General features: G+C 43.8%; 1 protein-coding gene across 3 annotated transcripts in view; it reads right to left on the bottom strand.

Annotated features, from left to right (window-relative positions):
* LOC121438803 (piezo-type mechanosensitive ion channel component 2) overlaps positions 1-24,706 on the bottom strand; it is a 349,253-nt gene extending 324,547 nt beyond the window's left edge. For all 3 annotated transcript variants that reach the window (XM_041639240.1, XM_041639241.1, XM_041639243.1), the window contains exon 1: positions 24,643-24,706. In XM_041639240.1, the coding sequence (XP_041495174.1) occupies positions 24,643-24,706 (64 nt within the window). The remainder of the gene's footprint in view (positions 1-24,642) is intronic.
* Between the last annotated feature and the right edge of the window lie 1,862 nt (positions 24,707-26,568).

The following is a 26,568-nucleotide window of genomic DNA, read 5'->3' as shown; positions in this document are numbered from 1 at the left end:
CCAGGGCACACATAAAATTCATAATCACCAAGTGATCTTGTCATTTGCTTGTCTGTCTTCAACAGAGATAATGATAAAAGGTTAGCCAAATGTTAAATATTTATGAACTCTGAAATTAGGGTCATTCAAAACTAAGTATTTAGGAGTGGTGCTTGGCTATGAACAGCTAAAGGAGTAGTCTTCAGAACAGAAATAAATGCTCCCAATTCAGAAGCCTAAAACAAAAAATGAATATGTTCACTTACTAGATGGCTGCTAACTAAAAATTAAGTTTTATAAATGGATATTGAGATGAAAACAGCCTGCAACAAAATAACATTATAGAAACACTTCAAAGAATAAAAGTCCTTGTATCAATTTCTCTCTGTTCCCATTAGACTTTGTAAATCTTTTTGAAGTCAAGAAAGATAAATATTAAATCAGTGTTAAAATAAAAATATTTGAGATAGCTAAAATGTCCAGATAAATATGTGTTCATATTACCTCGTGATAATAGTATATAGCCACTGAATTACTAAATACACAGACCATGTAGCAGGATAGAAATATCATTGTCATGTCATATTAGCAAAGAATAACAAAATTTTCATACATATGATGTCATGGTTATGCCTAAAATATGCGAATGTGAAGAACACTGTATGTAATCCCAACTATTCAAAATCCTGAAAAAAGCACATTAGACTAAAAGGAAAGTATATTGCTCACATGAAATCTTAAGTTGAACTGGGAATTTTGTATTTTATCAAATAACCATAACATCAGGTAAAACGCTTGCACTAAACCATTAGCATTCTGAATACTTAAGTGATGTATTTAATTGAACTAGTTTGGGTCTTTCCCCACAAAGGGCAAGTGAAAGTTTGAACAACAAAAACTATACAGAGAAGCTTTGTTCTGCAAAATGACAAAATACAATCACACGGGACTAATCTGACAATGGTCTAGGTACCTGTGGAGAGTTTCACGTTTCCCTTCGTTTGAGATGAGCCTCTGATGTTTTAAGGGGAAAATCTCAGCAGATGAAGCCATAGAAAGTTCTTTAACAAGATATGCATAGAATATGCAAAATAGCTGCAGTTTTCCAACAGTCACCACAGCATGAAGGTTTTTATGAAATAAGAGATTTTAAGAAATTGAACATATGGCCATCGTTCAAAATGCCAGTGCTTTCATTATCCCTTACAAATCCTACCTGGTATGTTATTGTAAGTTGTACAAGGATGTGGGGTTTCTTTAAAAGGGAGAGATTTTTCTGAGTCCCTGCAACACTAATAAAAAAAGCACACAGTACTTTTAAGACAGTGGCTTCCAGAAGTGTGGGAATACAGCTTTATGAAGCTGGGTTGCTTTGTTCCTTGACATAAATAAAATCTGAAAACTTACCTTTCCTGCATAAGGGCTACTATGTTGAAAATTATTTCCAGAATAGAAGCAAAATACGATTCTCAGAGTTAAAGGCACTCTGATTAAATCACAAGACATGACCAAATTTGAGATTTGGGGGATGCTGATATGCCTCTTTAGACAAGGGAATCAATCACCATGCTTAAAGTTGTATGTGTCATGATTTCACTGAGCACCCAGCATCACAGACCAAGGGTCCTAAAAGGATTCATCTCATTTAGGTACACTTAAAACAAACACCACATATCCACCCAGCTGGTGGATACATATGCATTGTGGTCTTTGGGAACACTTCACTGCCCTTGCATCAAAGCATTTTAAATTAGCTACTGCGTTCCTGAACTAAAGACCTAGATCATGGCATGAGTTGCAGCTTTTCTCTGGAAGAAGAGGATGGCATGCACTGTGTTTAAAGTAACATATTCCTAGAAATTTTTCCCTGAAATATCACCTGTCACCTATATCAGTAAGTCTGAAAATTCTCCGGGCCTGAGAATTTGAACATTTGTGGTTGACACAGAGAAAGCTTGCCCTTTGATATCTCTTCATGGTATCAAATGCAGCATCTACATGAAAGACCTAACATTCCTAAAAGGTTGGCATGAGGGGAGGAGCAGAATCAATAGGGTTCTCTTTTCTTAGCAGTCTTGACCAGAGCCATCGCCAGAGCCAACAGAGGGACACAAAGTCAATGTCCTCTGATTCCAACACACCAAATTCTTCAAGGATGTTGGCAAACCAAACACAGCTGTTCTAAAGCCACTGGGTGGATACAGAGACAGCATTCAATGACATTCCTGAGATTGGCAGCTTGGCTTCTCTTCCTTTCATTAAAAATACTAAGACTTCTATTTACTTACTATCTGGATGGTTGAAAGTTTATGTTGTCAGCACAGATGTAGCAATTCTCATATTTTCCTTAATTTTCATAAACTTCTTGCCCCATTCCCCAGAGGTGATGTTTGTTTTCACTTGGTAAAGTCGCCATCTATACACTGCACTTGACTCCATGACATCTGACGCATAGCCCAGGCCAGAGATGGCCATTCCATACTAGTACCCTTCTCTCCTAACACTGTGCCAAGGGGTGGGAAGCTCGGGGCATGGAGGCATTGTCCCGGCTCGCCTTCTTGCACACTTGTTTCTGTTTCAGTACACTGGCAAAACTGTTTGAAATGCCCAGAGAGAAAACTCCAAGATGTGTTAGGCTTGTTTCAAAGATGAGAACAAACTATTTCAACCCGCACCAGGACATCAGACTAAGTAGGAGATCACTATCGATCACACCTAATCTTTGGATTCCACTAATATCCCAACTATGCTGGAGTGTGTCAGAACAGAAATAATGCCAGATGAAAAAATACTTTCAAGCCAAAGAATGAAAGGTAGTATGAGAAATTTCTCATGTGTGCTGTGTACTGATTTTATTGTAAAATAATTTCCTCAGGATGCTTCACTAACACAAATTTGATTTGCTACACTACTTTACATTAGGTTTAACTCAATGTGCTAATCAGTCATAAAATCACTTATCTTCTAGGTCAGGCTAATTAGGCCCCAATGAGGCTTAACCCCTTGGTTCTGTAGAGGGGACTATGCAGTATCTTGAACATTAGGCAAAGTTCAACCCAAGGCAAGAAATACACTAATCTATTCGAGAATTTTTAATTCTCCCTAGGGACACTTGTATCCTGTCTTATAGCAATGCCCTTGAAGTTTGCCTGTGAGAAGTTCTGGGTGCAGCTTGGTTGGGAGGAAGAAGGTGAAAGTGTTCACTCTGTGTCTCACTGACTTTCATTAAAAAGATAAAGACAGCAATTCTTTGGGTAAATGAGGGAAAGCAACAGAAAAGCATTTGCACGTTATTGCAAGTACACTGACTCATCATGGCTCAGTTTAAAACAGTCGGTGATTCATTGTGCTTTAAAAGAAGTGTCCTTGAGATTTCCACTGTTCAAAGCTAGTTTGGCCCTCGTGGGTTACTCACATAAAGAAATACCATGGAAGGAGTTGGGGTGCAGAATAGAAAGCAACACAACCTGTTGTACTAATTCAATTAATTCAAGACTGACTTGGTCGGTCAGTCTATCTATCTATCTGTCTATCCATCTATCCTTCCATCTACCTACCTACCTATCTGTCATCTATCTATTCATTTATCTATCCATTATATATCATGCAATGTTGTTTTTAGGTAAGAACTGTAATTAATCCATGGGACTAAACACATCTGAAGCTACTAAAGTATTCTTTATAAACATTGCTCACTCTCTCTATAATAGGTCTTTTTTTTTTTTTTGGATTTCGAGACAGGGTTTCTCTGTAGCTTTTGGTTCCTGTCCTGAAACTAGCTCTATAGGTCTTCTTTTAAGAGAGTCAAAATATATGTTCAACAACTCGCACATGCTCACTTTGGATTATACATGGGGTTTCATGTAGACCAAGTGGAGCATTGTCTTGCTAGACATAAATAACCACATGTTGTTTTCATAGTCAAGAGCACGCTAACTTGAACCACAGCAAGCAGAGTGAGCTCTCCAGTTACTACTGATTCTGCCCAATGGAATGAAGACTTTCTGAGTCCAGTAGCAAACATAAACTTGGACATTCCAACATTATAGTGAAACATCACTCAATTTGACTCACTAGGAGAGACCGCAAGGTTTTAGTGTAAATTGAGGACAGAAGACTTAAGAGTGAAGTGTCTTCATTCCCAAGAACGAAAAGGTGATGTTACACCATACAGAAGTCTTCTATCTTGTGTAATGGGAAACAGTTTAGACGCTTAGAAGTTTAAACATATTCAAAAGTATTATGTATATATAAGTTTTGGTCCTTTAATGACTAAAAAGAGATACACTTTTTGGGCTCAGGTAGGCATATGTAGTATTGAACTTGGCACATCTTTGCTGGATGACTGGATGAGTGGCATTCCCAGAGTGGGTACGTCAGCCTGATGTGCAGTTGAAACTGTGAGCCACCTTAGATCCAATCATGTGACTATTACCATTCCTCTGGGGCCATAAAGATACTTGATAAAAGTCCCAGAAGGAATGAAGACAGTGACGTAAGCGATTATGTCCAAGTTTTTCCAGGATTTGCTGCATTTCTTAAGTCGCCATCTTTTGTGTCAGACCATACAATACAATGCCTTCTACAACAGACCAGCATCCAAGAATGCCAGCTGAGAACAACTGGAGGATAGGATGTCCCACCACACAAATCTCTACAGAAATGTCTAACCCCCAGTAGTCCGTTATATGGGCCCCCAGAAGTGGAGGGTCACCTACTCTCACTTACCTGCCCTCTAAATCCTGGCAGAGTTTTGCTCAAATGAAGTTCCAGGAAGAGTCCTTGGAGAGTCAAGGAACTGGTCTTCCCAGGTAGAGACATCATAAAAACCCAACAAGGACCCAAGTCCTTTACCTTCCCTTATAGTGAATGAAACACTTGAATCCACACACTAAGGCTCAGTTTTAAGCACTAGACTCTACTAAGAGACACAGTCAATTTTCTACTTTAAAAGATCTTTCTGTCAGAAATGGAGGAAATATATTGGACAATCCAGATGAGAGGCTTTTACAAGACTCAGAGGTAGCACTTGAAAGCAATATATTCGTTGAAAATGTATCCTGGATTAAAAATGAAAAACTAATATCTGAAGTCTATGTCCTGACCCACCCCTTCCTGATGTGTGACTCCACATCAAAAATATCTCTTAATTTTTCAGAGTCATTTTTTCTCCTGTAAAGCCCATTTTCTCGTTCCATTTCCTCACATGTGAATTCAAAAGAAGTGTGTTTACTTCACAGGGCGTCAGCAACTAGTAAACAATTCCCACAAACATTTACACACACACACACACACACACACACACACACACAGTGCCCAGCCCTACAGCTTACAGGGTATCCTGTACGAGGAGGAAGACATGACAATATCAACCCAAGTCTTTTTAAAGTTATAACGGGGAAGGGAATTCATCTGATTCATCAATGTAGTCCAGCATATACAAGCAGCTCCTTCTAAGTCGTGAGCATCATCACAGCAGCACATGGTGCCTCTACATCTCAAGATGCTCGAGGATAGAAACAAGTCATTCCAGTCCCATACACAACCGAACAACTGTTTATTGGGCAAGTTGCCTGCCTACTTCCCAGGGCTGCACACTCCACTAACTTGGAATTGTTTCCTCAATGTATCTGTGGAACCCAAGACACTTTTCATTCCCAGTAAAGGACTGACCTTCAGGGCAGAGCAATCTGGCATAGGAAGTCAGGTTTCAGCCATCATGAAAGAAAGGAAAAAAAAAAACCTCAAAGTAAGAATTAAAAGTTCTTGGCCAGAGAACGAGCCTACAGCCCAGGGGAAGACCACCTTCTAGCCCCCACTGACTGCAACTTGGGATTCTCTCTTTCAGTACTGCCAATTTTTTCAAGTGTTGGAATGTCCTTGCCAGCATTGGCTCTCGTCTGTTTGACTGTAGTGGCTAGGGGTGTGTGATAAGATAAGCCAAGAGCAACAGAAGATGTATTTATCACATCCCTGACTCTGGGGCTTCCCCTGTAATTCTCACAGACAACCGTAAAGGACAGTGGAGCCTCCTGGAAGATGAGCAGGCACGGACATGACCAGCTGCTGTCAGTGTCTGTGTGACAAGCCTGGTTGTTTACCCCAAACCTTAAGCCGGTATTTATTTCTGAACTCCACTCACTTCTTTTGAAAATTTTTAACTTTTGGGTTGATGGCCAGGAAGGAAATCTAATCCCTGATGCAGGTGTCTCCAACTCGTTGACATTACCACACAACATTGTCATTTTCAAAGCTCAGGCCCAAGCATTATTCATTCAAGTTGCACAAACCAATTGAATAATAAAACAATGTTTTAGGCAAGTTCATGATTTGGGGCTGGGCTGTGGCATCCATGGCTCTATCTGGCCACACATAGTAGCATTGTATGAGCTGCAAGTTGCAAGAGCCTGCCTGGGACATGCTAATCACATATGCTCTCATGCTCTGCCACTGAACTATGCCTGCGCCCCTGTATCACTCTTGAATTTAGCAGCCAAGAACTTAAGACATTGAGTACAGCTGAGTGACAGCTCCATTTTACTGGTGTCCCTATCCATGGCAGGGGACAGCACAAGAAACTCACCCAAATAGCCTTCCACACAGACACTGCCCACTTAGGTTTAAAGCATTTGTCCCCATGTTTTAATATTCCCAGAGGTGTCAACAGTGGTTAGGGGGCACAGTTTTATCTACTGATTCATTTTCAAGGGTGTTTTGGGAGAAAATGGGTGCTGTCTCTGTCGAGCAGGGCTTTTCCTCTTTCTTGTTCTCTGGTATGGCCATGTTATTGTATTACAGCAGATAGAGCTCCTGGAGCCGGTACTGTGACTGCCATCCTACTGTCCCTCAGTCTATCGAACAGCCTCTTGCCACACCACACAAATGCTTCATCTTGTAGCCAGCTTGAGTCTCTGGGTTACCTTGTCCCATCACCCACAACACTCCTACCATGTGAAATGACCACCACCAGCAGTCTCTACTCTGAGAATTACACAGTCGTGGCTAAGGTTTCTCAACAGACGAACATGTCCAATTCATGACCCTGGGACTGTAAGTGATCAAGAAGAGTTATGTGTCAAACGCAAAATTGTGAAGTTACTTAAAACAATATAAAACTTTTTATTAATTAAAACTGATTTTTTTAGGCAACACTATTGTGCAGTTTTCAAGTCTGAACTTTGTAGATAACAATGTCAAAGGATCAGACATGCCAAGAAAAATCACAGGGTCAGGCACCATGTGTTGTACATCAAATATTGCTTAAATTAAATGTCAACATCACAGTAATTTAGCAAATGCATCCTATATGTCAGACACTGTTTAACAGAAAAACACTTGTTAATACATTAGTTAGTTCATTCATTTTTGCAATACTGAAGACCTTGAAGAAACGTCAGACAATTTTTCTACCACTCTGGTTCTACACTGTTTTAGAGATCCCCAGCTACCCTACAATTTAGATACTATTATCAACTCTATTTTGCAAGTGAAAAAAGAAAATCTCAACCTCAATTAAATGAAGAAAGGAATGACCACAAAGGTGCCATTTTCATCCTTGCTAGGTATAAAGGACACCGAATTGAGGGGTTGAGTGTTTACTCTTGCCTGGGCTTACATGCAGTGATGTAGTCATAGGAGGAGGTAAGCTGGATTCTGGGGCTCCTGGAACAAATACATTAGCCTGGGGAAGAGAAAATGAAGGCAAACAGCAACAAGCAAACCCATGAGTAGGAAGGAAGAGAGACAGTAGTACTGAGGAGGTGGGAACTGTAAGTGGGTGGGTAGTCAGGTGGTGTGCAAAGGCAGGCCTGGGCTTGGGGTGACAGTGGGGTGACAGTTCAGCCAAAACTCCAGCAGGCTGATGATCAGAACAAACAGAGGACCCAGAGCAAATGTCTCCATGTCTGAGGAACGAAAGCAACTCGGTGTTTTTCTTAGAGGCAACAAGAAAATGCTGCAGGGTGAAGACCTAAGAAAGGCGCCCGACTTAACTGTCACAAAGATCCCTGAAGCCTGCATTTGAAGGTGACTACAGAGAGAGAAAAGCTCCCAGAAGGGCCCAGTGAGAGCCCAGGGCCATGGCAGCAAGTTCAATTCTTGCTGTTTGATCCACCCATGATTCCTAGATGTAGCCATGTCGCCATCCATCCCAGGCACTTGCAAGCACTCTACAGTGGTTTCATTCCCACCTGCCCCAGACACTTAGAGGCACTCTACAGTTGTCCTATTCACACCCACTCCGGACACTTACAGGCACTCTACAGTGCTTGAATGCCTCCTTCACAAAACAGTCTCTTCCTTTCTGACCAAACTGTTTTATTATTTTAAGATAAGAAAATAATCATGTTAATAAGTCAGCAAGCAAAATTAGAAAAGGACAAAAATATATTTTTTTTCTGGTCACTCTGACAGCGGTCATCAATAAGTCAGCTGTTTACTCACGCCAAAAGAGAGAGATTTGAGATTTTTTTTGAAAGACCATTTCATTGACCTACCAGTTACTCTGCAATTCCAGAAGACCAGAGTTTTTCAGTACCCAGTCCTAAAACAGAATCCTCAAGGGCAAGACATGGGAGTTCTGTGGGCATACAGGGCATGCCTCTTAGAACCTAAGAATCTGGACACTAAGCATTGATGGTGTTAGCTCATTCTGTATTTATATAAGCCCAGTGACAGATCTCTAGCCAGAACAAGCAGCTAGTGAACAGGCTTTGGAGCCCAAGGCCCTGAATGATGAGCCCTAGCATGTCTCCAAACAAGTAATCACAAAACTCTTGGCTTCTCACAGTGACTTAAATGACAGCTCAAGACACTGAGAGTCGCAGGTGTTCACCTCTCCCTCTCCCGTCCCTGTTAAGGCATCATCTCCCTCCCCCAACTCTCAAAATACCTTTTAAGCTTCCTAGCCTCGACACAAATCTAAAAATTCTAAGCCAGGATCCACACAGGAGAGAGACTATGCAGTGTTTATCTTTAAGAGGCTGTGTTACCTCACTCAGTATCTTTTCCAGTTCCGTTCATTTTCCTGAAAATTTCTTAATTTTATTTTTCCTTATATATGCATAAAGTCCCATTGTGTATTATGAGGACCTGACTTTATGAACCCCATTTTAAAGAAGGGGCTCCATCTTAAGCCATATAATGAGCTGGGAGCGGGTGATTTCGGCTCCAGAAATGTGTTGCCGTGGCAGAAATTTGAACAGATTCCCTAAAAATGGCCAATTAAGAAGATAGGGAGCAGGGCCATAAAATTTAACAAGGTCCAGATGTTCTTGGGAGACATCCTGTCCGTGAAGACACCTTGTCAGTTATGCATGGCTCTTTGTTAGGTTTTCACACCCCAAAACTGACGAATGGTTTCACAAACTACCTTATTCTATGACCTTCTTACCTAATCTCAAGACAACAGGACATGAACTCCCCTGATTACAGTGTTTCCCCTTTAAAAGTTCTAACCTCCCAGGGCTCCCCGCCACACTTTCTGCACCCACCTTTCTACTGGAAAGGTGTTAGTCCAAACATAAGTTTGAATATTATTAAAAACCCTCATGAAATTTGCATCAGAAATCCAGCTCCATGAATTCATTTGGGGACCGGAAACTTGGGCATAACAGTGGACCACATCTTCATTATCAGCTTTCCATCACTCGACAACATCTGTGCTGACTCTACTTCCTGGCTCGTGTGAACAGAGCAGCAAGAAACAACATGATCAAATGTCATTGTAGTAGGATACAGAATCCATAAGGGATATGTGTCCAGATGCAGCATAGCTGGGTCATATGGCAGTTCTCTATTTGGCTTTCTGAAAAGCACCACGCTGGTTTCCATAGTGACTGCTTGTCTGTACTCTTAGCAAAAGTCAATGCGCCATCCCCTTCCCCCACAACTGCGCCAGCATTTTCTGCTGTTTGTCCTCTTCGTGACAGTCATTCCAACAGCCGTGAAAAGAAAGATCAAAGTAGTTTTCATTTGTATTTTTCTGCTGGCTGAGGATGTTGAACCCTTTTTAAAATGTTTATAAGCTACTTGTAACTATTGTTTTAAGAACTCATTGATCAGTTTCATAGTACAAGTTTTGATTGGGTTATTTGGGGATGGATGTTTTCGGTATCTTGTGTTTTGATTTCTTTGTATACTCTAGATATTAATCCTCGGTCAGATTTATAGTTGGCAAAGATTTTCTCGAATTTTGTAGAAAGGCTCTTCACTCTAGATTGACAGTTTCTTTTGATGTACAGAAGCTTTTTAATGTCATTAGGTCCATTGGTCAGCTGTGGTCTGAATTTCTGACTAGAGCCCTGTTCACATAGTCCTTAACTATGCCTATATTTTAAAGTTCACTCCTATGCTGTCCAGCAGTGTCAGAGTTTTGGGTCTTACCTTAAGGTCGCTGATCCATTTGGAGTTGGTTTTTGTTAAGGGTGAGAGATACAGATCTAGCTTAATTTTTCTACAACATGTAGAATTTTCACAGAACCCGTTTTTACAGGGCTGACTTTTCTCCAAAGAATATTTCTGGAATTAATGTCAAAAAATCAGTGTGTGAACTTATTTCTTGGACCTCTGCAGTATAGATAATGGAGAAAAATGTTTAAACGGGAAGGGTGTGGGGATGAGGGGCAGAGGAGAGAACTGGGATAGGTCAACTAACCAAAGAATCTATAAAAAGCAATGTGTATTGGTACTTTGTAATCTAATTTTTTGGGAGTTTTAATAGCGGTACCCTGAATAGGTAGGTGTATAATACTACTCCAAAAAGCCATGAGTTATTAAATGTAAATTCCACTACCACTCATGGGATACAACCTCATGAGTTGTGAGAGAGGGCCTAGGGGCCCCAAAACAATATAGGATATTGCCATTGTTCCTGACTACTTGCCTGACCTAAGTGGTAGGACCCTATTGTTGAAAACACCACACATTTTATTTAGAGAGCATAAAAAAATAAAGCTGAGGCTAGAAGCTTCATCCCTGCTGGCTAGCTTTCAAAGTTCTGTATAGTTCTAAGCAGGGTGCTGGTAATCACCAGCAGAATTTCCCAGTTTTCTGTCCTGCATGCTACAACCCTGACCTTCCTGGCAAGATGTGCCCACTGATAGGGTAGTGGCATGAATTACCAACTATTTTCTGACTGGAGCTGAGGCCCACACCACAGAAACTCATGCCTGGTGCTAGAATCCTGGCCCAAAACCCATGGCTGGCAAGATAGTATGTTCTAAGGGGAACTATCACTACTATTATGGTAAATGAACATGTTATCAAGCTTCCTTATGCATTTTTGTTTATATCTACAGATTAGTGGCACTTTCTGTGGTAATCAGCGAAGCTTCTTCATGCAGCAAGTGGTAGGCAATGTGGAAGTCAGAATTTGTCAGAGGGCTGGGGACAGACATCTATTGAGTGTTCAGCCCTCAATGGGACATTGTGGCATATGCTCCAAGTTTCAGAGAACTTCTCAGAAGGGGGGGCAGAAAGCATGCAAGAGCTGGAAGACAGAGGGGGTGCTGAGAAACAGTCCTCTGGGCATGGCTTTGACATTAACCCCACAGCAGCAGACCTATGGAAGATGGAGTCTGCCAACATTCTGTCATTGGTCGTCAGGGGCCTTCACTAACTGTAGCTGAGGGGCTACTGGCAGTTCATGGCTCTTTAGGGAGTGAGAGTCATTTTCTTCCACGGCATAAGCAGTGCTAAACTGCCTGTGCTCCATTAAGTAACTTTTTACCTATGCTAATGTAGGCAATCCTAATTAAACTCAGTGCGCTACATGCAAAGAGTACAAGAAAGCAGAAGGAGAGATGTTGGGAAGGAAGAGAGCAACAGGAGCAGAACACCAGAGAGGCAAACACATTGTATACATGTATGGAATTGTCGAAGAATGAATTTTAAAAAAAATTTAAGGGAGATATTGAAAGTCTATATAAAGAGAAAAAAAAACTTCAAAACATTGTAAAATTCATCGTCCCTAACAATAGTTGCTTGGGAGGAATAACCAATAGCTGACCCAAAGGGAGCAAAACTGAGCTACAGACGCCTGGGTCAGTACTGGGCTACAGAAGCCTGGGTCAGTACTGGGCTACACAAGCCTGGGTCAATACTGGGCAGTGAGTACTGGTTACACACTCCTGGGTCAGTACTGGGCGGTCAGTGTTGGGCTACACACTCCTGGGTCAGTACTGGGCGGTCAGTACTGGGCTACACACTCCTGGGTCAGTACTTGGCGGTCAGTGCTGGGCTACACACTCCTGGGTCAGTACTGGGCGGTCAGTACTGGGCTACACACTCCTGGGTCAGTACTTGGCGGTCAGTGCTGGGCTACACACTCCTGGGTCAGTACTGGGCGGTCAGTGCTGGGCTACACACTCCCGGGTCAGAACTGAAATACACACGCTTGAGTTAGTACTGGGCTACACACAGCGGGGTCAGTACTGACATACACAATCCTGGGTCAGTGCTGGGCTACACACTCCCGGGTCAGTACTCGAGGCTACAGACAACACTGGCAGAATTATAAAACACTGTTTCAAACTTATCCCCCTCTGTGTGTTAACTTTTCAGGAGAAAAAAAAAATCAGGCAAGCAAAGTCATCTCCTATGGCTCTATTGAGGAATGAGATTAAAGAGATGTGCCAACAAATAAACTGGAAATACAGAAGTAAGAAAATGTAATAATGCTTAGAGATTTTCACACTAAGTTTTCTAAAACTGTTCAACTTTTTTTGGGGTGGCAGCCAGAAAAGAAACCTAGAAAGCAGGAACCATCCAAAGTAGGAAAGAGATCGGAATCAAGCAAAAGTCAGGCACGCCTTTCCTTTGACATCTGAAGTAAACAAAAGCAATTGCTATTTTAAGGCGAGTGCTGGGCACATGCAGTCTCCCATTACTGGAGGGTTTTGATGACTGCTGGGAAACATATATAGCTCTCAGGAGGAGGGAGGGAAAATTGATTCAAGCCAGAGGATGGTTTCAAAAAATGACAAAAGGAAACAAAACTACTGATGGACCATTAAAGCCTCACTTCAGTTACATTTTGATGAAGAATATATATTCCATGCATATTGGAATTTATTAAACATTGTGACAGTGCGGCTCACACTAGAGACTCCAGGGTTTATGTGGCCAGCATTCTTCCTTCAAAACACAGCACTATATTTAAAATACACATTTAGGGACTAGATCTAACCTGAAAATCTAAACAGGGCTATAGCGACTTGACCATCCCAGGTCTGCGATAGCCAAATGACACCTGAGATTCATTCCCCTCCATGTAATAGTCTTGGATTCCTAATCACCCTGCCTCTACCTAGCAAAGGCTAGGATTACAGGTGTATGCCACTGTACCAGGCTTGTATCCAACCTAACAAAGGCTTGCAAGGACTGGGTCCCATCCTTTCAAACAGACAATATGGTAGAACACTGGTACACCAACAGTAGTGTTTGGCTTGGTTTTGGTTTGCTTATTTGTTTGCCGTTCAGGCTATCAAGGCTATCTTGCACGTGGTGGGCAGGTAGTTTCCTACCACAAAGGTACATTCTCAGCCCATATGTATGTGTAGTGTATACATATATACATTAGATGTTTGTGTGTGTATACCTGAGACAGGACATATTATATAAGTCGGGATAGTCTCGAATCCACCACACTCCTACTTCAGTCTCCTGGGTGTTGAAATGGACCTGGCTGAGTGTGCTGTAAAGATAGCATAAAACCTTTCTAACTCCAGTCTAGAGAAGAGCTGGGTGAGGAGTACGTAGTTAGCCAGTACCACCTCTGATGGAAACGTCAACATGATCCTGAAGAAATGCCAGAGCCAAGGTGATGATGCTTTAAACAGGATTGCTAAATGGGTTTGAAGTGACTAAGGAACAGTCATAGGGAACTAGAAATCTCAGGAAAGCACCTATTCACAAGAAAACATCCCCCACACTATGGCAAGTCCTCTTTCTCCAACCTTGTAATCTGATCTGCAATCCTTTCTCCTGGCTGAAAATGGGTAGCCAGAGCTGTGTGCCATGGGGCTGTCTGGCACGCCGGGGCAGTGTTGGCATTAGCTAGGAAGGCTTTACTGCTTAGCGGATAGATAAGCTTTAGGCATTGGGTCCAGTGAGAGGAGTCCAGACGATCCCAGTGTGAGCAAGTGCGAAAATTTAGTTTGACAGTGAGGAAAGTAGGGGACAGGCAGTTCACACTCCAGGCACTTCTGCAGATTCCGTGTCGCCTTCTCAACATCTCTAGGGCTGACAGAGTTGCCTAGCAAAGGTCCAAGGTCTGTAGTATCACTATAATGTTTCACTGATTAAATCCGGCATTTTACTCAAAAACATCCTTTCTCCATTCAAATCTTCCTTAGATAAGTCTATCTCCATCAGATCACTCAGCCTCAGTCACTGCTACAGTGGTTTGGTTTTCTTATATAACCATGAGATGTGGATGGTGAAAGTCCTCTATGTCTGCAAAGATGCCTGCTACTGATTCTAAAGCAAAGGTCATGCAGTCTGTTGCACTTGCAGCCATCACTGCATACTGCATCACATCCACGTGACTCAAGACTATCAAAACTAAAAGTCTAAATCAAAATATCGCTTCTTTATAAACTGGCCTGGAAAATCCTCATTCAGGTAGCTACATGACATGATCAACAATAAATCACCAGCAGTTCCCAGCCTTTCTTATGGGCAGTGAAAGTAAGATGGCCTTTAACAGAACAGAGCCACTTGAATTGATGTGGAATGTTTACCTACAGCCTCCCCCTCCCCATTCAAAAGCGACGCGCAGAAGCAATACGGTGAGAATAACGAACATAATCTACAGATGAAGCCCTTGAGGAGCAGAGGACAAATCACATGGTTCATTATTAATGAGATCCAGACGTGCTCACTAGACCACCAGAGCAAGACCCTTCCCCAAGGACTACCTTCCTGCTGCGATGTCAGAGCCAGCTGCAGGAAGCAAGCAGGTGCAGTCTAGGGAAGCAGAGAACAGGTAAGACCATTCAATCCTGCACATAACTATAACTCATTGCCAATGTGTTTCGGTTTAAAAAAAATCACCAGCTTGTTAAAACTCTGCCTTCTTCTTCCTTTCCTCTACCTGTGGCCAGAACTGCTGACCGAAAGGATTTGACCACAAGAGAAAACAAATCGATGTGTGTGGTTTCAGAAGAGCTGAAAGCATTTTAAAAAGTAATATGCGCTTCAAGGATGCTACTCTGGTCAAACTTCACATTATCAACTGGGTTTTTTCCTCCTCTGTCTACTGCACAGCAGGGAGCAGATATGACTTGCCACCATAACAATATTCTCATTTATGAAAGTTACAGGACATAAATTAGCCTGCTGTAAATTTTATAGTCAGGAACTTGGAAAGTAATAAGTAGTAGATGCTAGACTAATACCTCTATATTCAGTTTGGATATATAAGAGAAAATAATGAGGCTGAGGGCTCACTCTCTGAGAGCCCTTTCTCGACAGCTACACTGGTGTCGAGTTTTCAGTTAGAAAAGCAGCAACTCTAAAACTGGTCTCAGTGTCTTCTACATGTCAGGACACTTATTGCCAGGATGCTAACAGGACCACAGGTCTTGAAGATGCATAAGAGCAAAGACTAGTCCCCAAAACACAACTCCGTGATGAAAATGAACAAGGCACCAGGTGAGGCTGTGAGGGCAATGCAATGTGTTTGGTCTGGGAATTTCAAAGACAGAGGAGATGGTGTCACCAATGCCATATTGTATCCCAGGAACAACGAACAGAGCCTTGGGATCTTCCGGTGGCTTTGACTTGGAACTTTCAACAGTCTGTGTTCCAAACTTTATTTACACTCGGTAACTGCCGGAAGTGTTGACCAGAACTCTAAGCTGTCTGCCCAGGAGACCGCATTGCTCTTGGTGAGCGTGTCTTCCATCCAGCCAACACATTTCCTTCACCTATCACAATGACTCTCTTCAGTCTAGAATGAGGGCACCATTCAAAGCCCTCGACACCGAGTGCTATTGAAACCTGAAGCATTCCTAGGAGCTTAATGTCGTGATCATCCACGCACCATGCAGACAAACTATACAAAGAGAGAGGTGTCCTGGAACTTGATTAACGCCACACATCTTCATGTAAAAGCCAGATATGTGGTCACCCAACAAAAACTCAGCTTTTCAGCCAGTGTAGAATAATTTCAAAAGAAATCTGAATGGACAAAAGTCAGAAACCATGTGCAATAATGGTTCACATGTTTGATTTCCTGAATGGAGGTCCAACCTTAGGAAAGATTTGTCACTTTCTCTGTTGGAGGTCTTCATAACGAGCCCCAGTAACATATTGACCCCCAACAGTGCCCTGATATATAGATTATTCCATATTCAACTCTTGGACCTCTCTTATCCTGCTCATCTGAAGCACAGTTGTGTGACAGAAAGAAAATAACTCACATTGATATTTGGGCAATGAGCAGGCATTCCATCACTGCCCAAATATTTGCACTCGAAATGAAATTTGAACGGTTTTCATAGGTAAGAAAGGCAAATTGCGAGGTCCCTCCTCACCCTTCAAGCAGTTTTGTGTGTGTGAATTTCTCAGGACTGGGAACTGACTGCAGCTTTGACTCTGTTTTGGTGGTGCAAGCTAGACTTCTCATGTAAACAAAATATCCTCCACTTAATATGGACCAAGTCAGAATGCAAAAGATACCTGTTTAATTCACTTAAAAAAACAAAAACAAAACACACCATGACCAATGGATGTTATAGACCGCGTGGCACAGAGTTTCCCAATTCCCATTTGCCTCTATTCTCCATCAACAGATAAAACACACCTGGCCTTCCGTGACTGAGTTGCCCTTTGGCATTGCCTCCTGGAACCCAATAGTGCCTGGTATAGTGAAGTATTCCCAACTCAGAGGCAACCACTCCCTCTCAATGTGTGATGTACAGAAGTACAAGCCCTGGACCCTTGGTGTAAGACGGGGTCTTACATCTTCCACGTTTGTTATCTACTCCAGACTTCTTTGTTCCCATTTGAGAGAAATAATGTTGGTTCTAGACAAGCCCCATCACACTGGGAAACCTGCTTAGATAGCAGGACTCAGGAAGAAAACCACAGAGACAAGCTATCAACCAGAGAAAAGAGCCGAGTCAGTTCAAGGCAGGAATGAGAGTTTTCGGGGCTCATGGGAAAGCCATGTTGGAGGTGGGGGAAGACAGAGGAATCAGGATTTGATTGAGGTTCAGGCAAACGTAGACCTGAGCCCAAAGAGAAGCTGCAAACTTTCTCCCCTGAAGAATGGCAATGGGAACTGGGGGGTTGGCTTTGAGCAATTCCTGGGGTATACATCAGCTCTGCACATGGTAAAGACAGGGAAAGACTAAGAGAGTTTGGGGCTCTGCCTGCTACAGGACCCACCAGATGCAAAGTAGTTCACACCTGGGGACCAGGATGGAACAGTGATGGCGTGCCTATACAACACTTCAGATCCAGGCACATGGCGGATGGGATTTTCATTGGCCAAGGGGTAGTGACAACAGGCTCATTCCAAATGCGCTGGTCAAGGAGTTAAGGGCACCTGGATTGCCCACTTGATGTAGAACCTGGGCACCGCAGAGAAGTCTACAGCCTGCACTGGGTGGGGTGAGGTGCTTGGTGCTAGCAAAGATGTAGACTTTCGAGTCTGAAACAATACAGAGGGGACAATCACCTCAGTTTGGGTCATGGGATCAATAACTTTCTAAGGGAAGTATCAGTAAGGTTCTTAAGGCCCAGACGACTGATAGAATCACACCAGTCACTCACTAGCTGACCAGCTGACCAGCTGAAAACACACACACACACACACACACACACACACACACACACACAGCGTCTTTCTTATAAAACATACTTAAGATTTGAAAACTCATACATAAAAGCATGCCACTGTGTTCATGCATAAGAGAATCCTACTTTTGTGCAGGTTTGTTTCGAATGCAGAATTTTATAGCCAGCAGGTAAAAACCACAAAGCTTTACCATCCTACCACAAAGGGAAGGAAAGGAACCAAGTGTCATGGTCTCAGCTGAAGACACCTTAAACTAGTAAACTATGTAATATTAGAATACTTGCATTCTAGAATGTTCCCCGAAGGTCTAGATATTAAAGGCTTGTCCCCCAGCCTGCGGGATAACTGGAGGTGGGGGCTTAGTTGGAGGAAGTTAGGTCCCTAGGACCCATGTCTTTGTGAGGGGCATAGGAACCCTGCTCCTCCCTCTGTCTCTGTTTCCTAGAGACCATGAAGGGAGCATCATTTTACACCTCACATGCCCTGCTGCCACAGGAAGAACTGAGCAAGGACAGGAACAGAAAGTGAGTTAGTTTGTCATTTGGGGTGAGACAGAAAGATAACTAACTTTTTGAAAAACATTTTTTTTTTAAAATGTGTTATCGCTCTACAGTTTTAAATATTAACAGCAAAGGACTAGAGGTGTGGCTCAGGTGAGCATACGTTCAGCAGGTGCAGACCTCAGCCTCCCAAAATATGAGCACGAGGGTGGAGCAAAATGTGCTGGGTCCCTAATACCTGGACAGTGTAAGATGTCTGGAATTATTCGACACTCCAAGCTGGTGGTTCTCCCCACAGGTTGCTGTGTGTTTGGGTCCCCTCCTCCTTTTGGTTGTTCCTTGTGGTGTCTGATGACCATGTAGACAATGAGAAGTGTACATAACACCAATGCTGATAACCAACCAACTATTTCTTTTTTCAAAACTGATGTTATTTTCATTTTATTTGTGTGCGTGGAGTTCACTCCCGTGTGCCTGGGGAGGCTAGCAGAGGGTCTTGGGTTCCTTGTAGCTTGAGTTAGTGTGGTTGTAAGCCATCTGACGTGGGTGCTGCGAACCAAACTTAGATCCTTTGGGAAGTAGTAAGTGTTCTGAATCACTGAACAATCTCTCCAACTCCCTAATTCCCCCCTCAAAAAAAAAAAACTTAATTTTTTTCCAACACAGTTTAGCTTTCAACCAAATGGAACATTTTCCTTATTTTATTTGCTTGATCCCACATTAATCTGCAAATATTACAAAATTCAATGGTGCCTAATACATCACACACTTAGTATAATCATATTGTTATTACTTACTCTTTTTCTAAGGTTTATTTTCTTTGTGTGTGGGTGGGGGGGTGTGCGCGCGCACACACACGTCCCGTGCGAAAAAAGTGTCAGTGCCTATGGAGTCCAGAAGAGGGTATTGGGTCTCCCTGGAGCTGTATTTACAGATGGTTGTGAACTGCCCATGTGGGTGCTAGGAACCAAATTCTAACTCCTTCAAAGATCGGTAAGTACGCTTCACCACAGAAGTATGTTTTCAGTACCTAATAATTATCCTTAAATGTCTAGATATGTTTATCCTGTTTATTCTAAGTTCTCCTGAATATTTGTGCAAAAATTTATAATAGTATATACATTGCCACTATGTAACTTATCAGTCAAAGACCAGAAATGAAAGATTCACATTAAAAAATAAAGTCACGTCAAATAAACTGTAAACATGCTGTCACAAAGACAAAAACAAACAGTAGCAATCATGAAGAGAGTATGTTTCTAATAAGAGGATTGGTATCTAAAACATTACATTACTGTGCTGTAAAGATCCTGGTTATTTAAAAACCCTGCTTGTCACAAACACACTAATCTTTGTGACTAGACACTGCAAAGGGACTATGTTGCTTTGCAATGAATCCTAGTCTTCCTGTGGCCTCCTCGTGTCCCAGATCACTACCTGCTGGTCTGGGAGTTCTGAGTAGGCAGGCCAACTCTCCTGATTGGCTTCTTACATCTATATAATGCAGCATCCTCAGTTTATTAGGCATATAAACAGAGGCGGTTGTGTACACTCGTACCCAGAAGGCAGTACTCCCAACTCTCGTTTACAGGAAGGAAGAGGAAGAAACCAGTAAAAATAACAAAAATGACTCTAGACTCATATAGAGAGGGCCACAGGCAGGGCATGATCAGCTGGCAGCATGTCCTCACCCAAAAGAGAAGTCCAAGACAATATGCTAGTCTCTATCTATGACTAAACACACTTCCTGCAAAGCAAGATTCCCACATGGAACTCCAGCCCCCACGTCTTCAGTGACAGCCACTCATGTTCATCTGGGTTGAAATATTTTGTTAAGTCTCTAAGCCAGTAGTTCTCAACCTGTGGGTCACTGCCCATGGTAGGGTTCAATGACTTTTCAAAGGAGTTGCCTGCGACCTCTGGAAAACACAAATACTTAAATTATGATTCACAGAAGTAGTAAAATTGTAGGTATGATGTAGAAACAAAAATAATTTATGGTTGTGGGGTCACCACAGCATAAGGAACTGTATTAAAGTGTCCCAGTGTTAGGAAGGGTGAGAATCGCTAATATAAGCCTTTCATTTCCAGGAGTAATTAAAAGTAAAAAACAGGCTGCAAAGATGTGACCAAAATCAAAAGTATTTTAAGTGTTTTTGAAGAATCCTTCAACAGCTAAAACCCCCTGAGGGCTATGATAGCAGTAATCAGCACATATCCTATAAAAGACTTCTAATGAGTAAATAAAAGATAGCTTCATTTGCAATGTTTGGACTATGTAGAGTGTGATTTTTGAAATTATTTAATAGCAAAAATTTGCTGTAAAAAAAAATATTAATAGCCACAGCTACACACATATCAAAAGGAGCCCCAAATTTAATCCAGTTGCTAGTTTTTGTTGGCTTGACACAAACCTAGACACAGCTGGGAAAATGGATTTGCCTCTACTAGACTAGCTTGTGGCCTTGTCTGTGAAGCATTTTCTTAATTGCTAACGTATGATTTATCTGGGAGGCATTTTTGTAATTGCTAATTTATGCAGAAAGATCCGGACCACTGTGGGCAGTGCCTTCCCCACAACAGGTGAGCCTGGGCTGTCTAAGAAAGGTGGCTAAGCAAGCCAATGGGCATGAGACAGCAAGCATTGTTCCACGTGGTCTCTGATCCAGTTTCGACATCTAGGTTCTTGTTTTGGGTTCCTGTCTTGACTTTTCTCTATGACCGATTTTAACCTAGAAGCCAAATGAACCCTCTCCTCCCATAAATTGCTTTTGGTCATGGTGTTTATCACAGTAGCAGAAACCAAACTAAGACTCATCCTAATCCCTCCAAATCCTGCGATAACCTCAAGTCATTTGTCTTAAGATAAGTGGGAAGGCTAACATATAGCACAGTACTTCGGTACTTAGAATATGCAAGGTTCTGGATACATTCATTCTCCAGGACCAGAAGGAAAATAAAAGGCATGATTTGGAAATTGGAATCATACTGAAAGAAAAAACCACATAAAATATATATGTAAGACACTCATCAATGTTCAGCTATTACTACAATTACTACAGATATCATATTACAGAAGAGCTTTGCTGTTCTCTTTTATGTTATACATAAAAAAATCAAATGGCTAGCAAGTAGTCATAGATTATTCTGGAGATACCAGACATGTCCAGTAGCTATGGAGATGGACACATCTATCGACAGATATTCATTGTGGATGGCAAACAGAATATTCCAGTATAGTTTGGTTTATTTGCTAATACAACACCTGCACACAAGACGCCTGACATCACTTACCACTTTCCTTTTAATTCCTTCAATTAAACAAAACTTAAGCATTGGGCTAAACACAAAGACAGTTCGTTTTCAACAATCGCTCATTAGTTGAAAGGAGTAGGGCACTCTTGCAGGAAAACGTCAACATCTCATGAGAGAAGAAGGTTGAAAGGAAATGTATGGAAGTGTCTATAAAGGCGAGGCTTTGAAGGCTGCCTTACCCAGATATAAAAATAGATGGAGAAAATGCAAAATCGATTCTAATAGCAAGCAGGTCACTGTGATCTCCAGGCCCAGGATATTAGGGAAATCTGAACATTTGATTTAGTGGCACCTTGGGAGCAAGCAGACCTAAACACCCTCAGTAACCTTGAAAAAATCTCTATTTCCTGTAGAAGGGAACCAAGAGATGAAATAAAGTGATTTCTACCCAACTTTCTTTTGGAGTGAAGTGATTCAAGGTACCGTGTGTCTGAAGACCTGGGTCATCTTTCCTAAGTAGTGGCCAACAAGCAAAGGATTCATGGTGTGAGCATTCCCAGAAGAGCTTCTCTCTCCATCCAGAGACTTCTCCTTTCCCTCTTCCATCATCAGACTTTAGGAGGCCAGCAGAAGTCATACACTATAGGCTGAGCAGAGGGCACCAATACCTAATACCAAACACATACACACACACACACACACACACACACACACACACAATGAGATTAATTCATATCATCTCACAACCTCACATAACTCATATCCACATGGATTCACACACTAAGTAGACACTCTTACATACTCATATAACCACAGTACATTAGCATCTTCCCATATTTCCTTAATCCACAAAGATGTGGGAGTGCAGAGGAAGGAGTAAACAGGGGAGGTGACCCCTGCATGCCCCTGGACTGACTCAGCTGTCCAGGAAACTTGCAAGGAAGCAGGATGGGGCGAGGGATACAATTCCTGTGGCTCTGCAAGTCCAGCTCCTCCCAAGAAAGTCCCAACCTCAGAGCAGGCTCCATCTGCATCCTGAGATGGATCCAATCCCTTGGCTCAAATTTGCACACATGGGCACTGCAGGGAGGGCTTGTGGGAGAAAGAGGAGGCATGATGGAACTGGGACCACAGCTTTGGAGCAGTGCTTTTGCTTTGCCCCAGGCCCCCTGGAGCCACTACACTGCATTACTTTCCTCTAGCATGGCTGAGTGAATTTGTCCCACTAAAGGGCTTCAGTAGTGTATCATGAAAGTCTAGAGGGACTGACCCTACACGGTATCTGTGACTTGGAGGATCAGTGAGCTGAGTCCTACAAAAGCCCCAACCCTAGACAAGATGACAGTCAATCAAGGGACCATTCCCTGTTGTCATTTCACAGAGTGGATCCATATGGCTGTAGGTGGCCACCTGTTTAACTCTTCCAACAGCCACTGCAAAAACTGCTGCCTCAGGCAAGGGGTTAAACAACCCAGGGCAGTAGGTAAAGATAGGGATGGAGCTGAGGGGAGTGCAGGGGAGAGGTGAAAAGGCTGTGTGGACGAGGGGGGCTTCTGACCCATAAGTTAAAAGTGCCTGGTGAACTTGGCACCTAACTTATTTTCAATTAACAAATCCAATTGGCAAGAACCTAGCTAGGTGCAACAAGGACAGGAGACAGGAACAGTGACACCACCTGTGTGCCGCATACCTTAAGAAACCTCTTCAAAACTGATGTCAAAGCTAGTAAAGTCAAAGCTCACATGGACTTTGAGGAATCTGCCTTCCTCCCACACACCAGAACAATGATCACCGCCCAAACGGCCCTACTTGGGACCTGGAAACTCACAGTCCAGGTCAACATCAGCCTGTAGGCCTGGGTGCTTCTCTTCTAGAAGCACCTGATGCAATGCCTTGCTGCTTACTCCTCTCCCAGAGCCCTGGTTTCTCGCACCTAAGTCTCCCAGAGGCTTCTCACTAAAGTTGTTACTCCTGCAGACATCCAAACTCCAGAACTTGCTTTCAGATTACGTGAACAAATGACACATTTATCACCAATGTAATTCCCAGTCCCCTAACTCCATCAAGATACAAAACCCAAACCAAACAAAAAGCAAACAAGTTTCCTTTCGTGGAAAGAAAAGGATCTCTATGTAAAAACAACTTGGTGTGGTGTTGCATTGTCTAACCCTGGTGGGGGGAGCGAGAACGCCAGGCTTTGGAGTTCTGTCATATTTAACGCCAGGATTGAATGTGACACTCAGCGCAAAAAACCTGCAGACTTCTTCACTCTGACAGCTGCTGTAATCTTCAGACCTGACACTTTCACCTAAGAAGATGAGGTGCTCCTTGGGAGCATCACTGAGGCTCCCCAAGGGACGTTCTTAATCTGGTCTGTCCCAAGGAATGATTTTAGATCCCACTTTCTAATCCTTTAAGCATATGGAGAAAGCTGGTACGGCAAGTGCGGGATGCGATCTGGAGGTGCTTTACAACCTCAAAGACCCAGCCCCTCTTGTTGTAAATAGAGGCTGCTGCGGGGGTAACATAGAGAATCATCAAGGCCGTTCCCCCTGCCTAGTGTCTCCTTTTGTTTTTACCATTATTGGGATTGTTCACTTCTTCCTATTTGGTTGCTGGAGTGTAGGCTGGAGGAGAGATAGCCTGAGTCCCTTCTGAGTCACATACCACAATGTGATGAGCATCTGGGGACTCTAGAGAGGGTAGTGATGCGGGCACTGGTGCTGGTGGAGATGGAGGTGAAGGTGCTCGCTAGTGGTGCTGCTGGCGGTGGGTAGTGTTCTAACAAAGTCTGGTCATTTGGCCATAATCACTTCCCAGCCCAGCTACACGTCAGTACTTCTCTAAAGGAAGCCCACCAGAGACTAAATTAAACTGAACGGGTCCCCACAGCGTGCCAATCTTGGCTACCCCAACTGTCTAAAAAAGACCCTGATCCTGCGCCCTAGATCGCCAAGTTAGAGCGCAGGGTTGACACACTCCCAACAGCTCATATCTGAAGCCTCTGCCATACAGAGTGTGCAGCGGGCTCTTGGAACCGAATCCCGGAGCTCTGGACCCTGTTGTCTTCCTTAGTCACCTCCATGAGCAAACCACACTCACCTACTGCCAGGCAAATGGGGAGCAGCAGCCTGAAGACCAGCCCGCACACCACTTCCGAAGCCATCCTGTCGTGGGTCCTTGCTAGTCCGAGCAGTAGGGCGAAGCTCTGGGGTCCCTAGAGCTGGGAAGTCAGGTCCATGCCTGCCTAGGGCCTCACGCGGCCGGCGGCTCGCAGCCACCCTGGCATTGCCTTGGCTGGAGCGGCGCTCTCCGCCCCGAGGGCGCGCTCGACGGGCTGGACCCGCTGCTCACCGGGCTCTTGGCAACCAACTAGGCAGGCGCCCGAGCCCCTGCGGCCCGCCCATGAAGTGTGGAATCCAGCTGCAGCTGCTTCAGGGGTCGTCTGGGAATGAGCCAAGGGAGGGACACTCTGGGAGTGGTGAGGGATGGGGGCGGTGAGGAGAAGGGATGAAGGAAGCTAGCTGTCCTCTGCCTGTTCAGGAGTCGGCGTTCAGGGATGGCCCGGAGTTTCTAGCCGAACACCTTGGAAGTCAGCGTGTCTGGGTGGTGTAGCCCTGGCTCCGACGCCCACAAGGACTGTGGCGCTCCCGGTGCGCTAAAGAAAGTGGCCCGAAGCTCTGGAAGCAGCGTCCAGGAGTCCGGGCCTCAGGGCGGATTGCTGAGCAGCTGCTCCTTTCAGCCTCAGCGCCCCCCAGCTTCAGGCCAGGGCGAGCCCGGCGCCAGCTGCGGGGCGCGCAAAACCATCCCCGACACGCCGGGGTCGTGCTGCCAGCCTGTGGGGGATGCGAGGACCGTCCTCAGAGTGAGGAACCGCGCGAACCTGGGCAGGGACCAGTAACGCAGAGAGCGGCGCCACCGCCGCGACTTCAGTGAGAAAAGAAAACCCGGGAACCGTGAAGAGGCCCCCGCGTCCCCAATCGGTGGTCCAGCAGCCTCTCAGGAGCCACGCAGCTCCGGCTCCCCGGAGGGCGCGCGCGCTTCTCCTCCTTCAATGAAACTTTGCAAGCTCTCACTCCCGACCGGCGTGTCCCAGGGCCAATGGGAAGGCAGCTCCAAGTGGCGTCGAGCCCGCCCTTGCGTGCCTGGAGAAGCAGGCGCCACTCACCGACGTGGGGCGCGCGCGTCTCTGCTGCACCCCAAACTCAGCAGGGGGCTCCCAAGGTGGACAGCGCGCCCCATGGCTCGTGCTGGACTAGCGCTGGGCGCCCTGCAGCCCTTGGCCTCACAGACCAGCAGCTCTTTACATTCTGTCTCTGCCTGTTCATCTTGCCATTCCATCCTCGTGTAATGGTCATGAGACTAATAGCAGAGAATTACTTAACACCTAAGAGAAAATGTACAAATGCATCACATTAGCAAAGAACACTACTCGCTGATGTTGAACTAGAACCCAGATTCATCCAGAACCTTGCCCAAGTCTAATATAATGAGAAGTTGCCACTCTGAACAGGCTCTAGGTAATCTTGGGTTTTTTTGTTTGTTTGTTTGTTTGTTTGTTTTTAGATTGAGTGTGGAGATTCAGACATACACCTATGTTGGGTACTTCCAGGGAACTATGGTTTTATCGTGGCTTTGTTTCTTGCTTATTGGTGTTCTCAAGAGAATATCATTCATATAATGGTGCGCGAAACGGTCTCCTAGTAGCTTCCACCACCTTGCTTTTTAAACAAGACCTAGTCAAATCTGGTTCTAGATGGGAGACTTCCGTGTGCCTGAGTCTCTGGTTTCAAATGTAAGAATGGGGTCTTTTTGCTGCATGCCCCGGAGATCTCTCGGGACCAGGAGAGAGATGATCACAGATACGAATATATTGAAGACCATTAGGGACCATCAGATCCAAGTGGTTGACGTCCTCTCCCCAGCCGCAGTATTCACGGCTTGTGTTGGTTGTAAAGGTTGGAATGGTGGACCAATGGGGTGCATCAACGGAAAGTGGGCAGTTCTTGGTTCTTGGGTAACACCCTG

This window comes from Microtus oregoni, unplaced genomic scaffold, assembly GCF_018167655.1.
Source record: "Microtus oregoni isolate MIOR12 unplaced genomic scaffold, Mior012 000057F_ref0000458, whole genome shotgun sequence".
NCBI classification, from domain to species: domain Eukaryota; kingdom Metazoa; phylum Chordata; class Mammalia; order Rodentia; family Cricetidae; genus Microtus; species Microtus oregoni.
The sequence above is the reverse complement of the archived record's forward strand: the minus strand, read 5'-3'. Positions and strand labels throughout refer to the sequence as shown.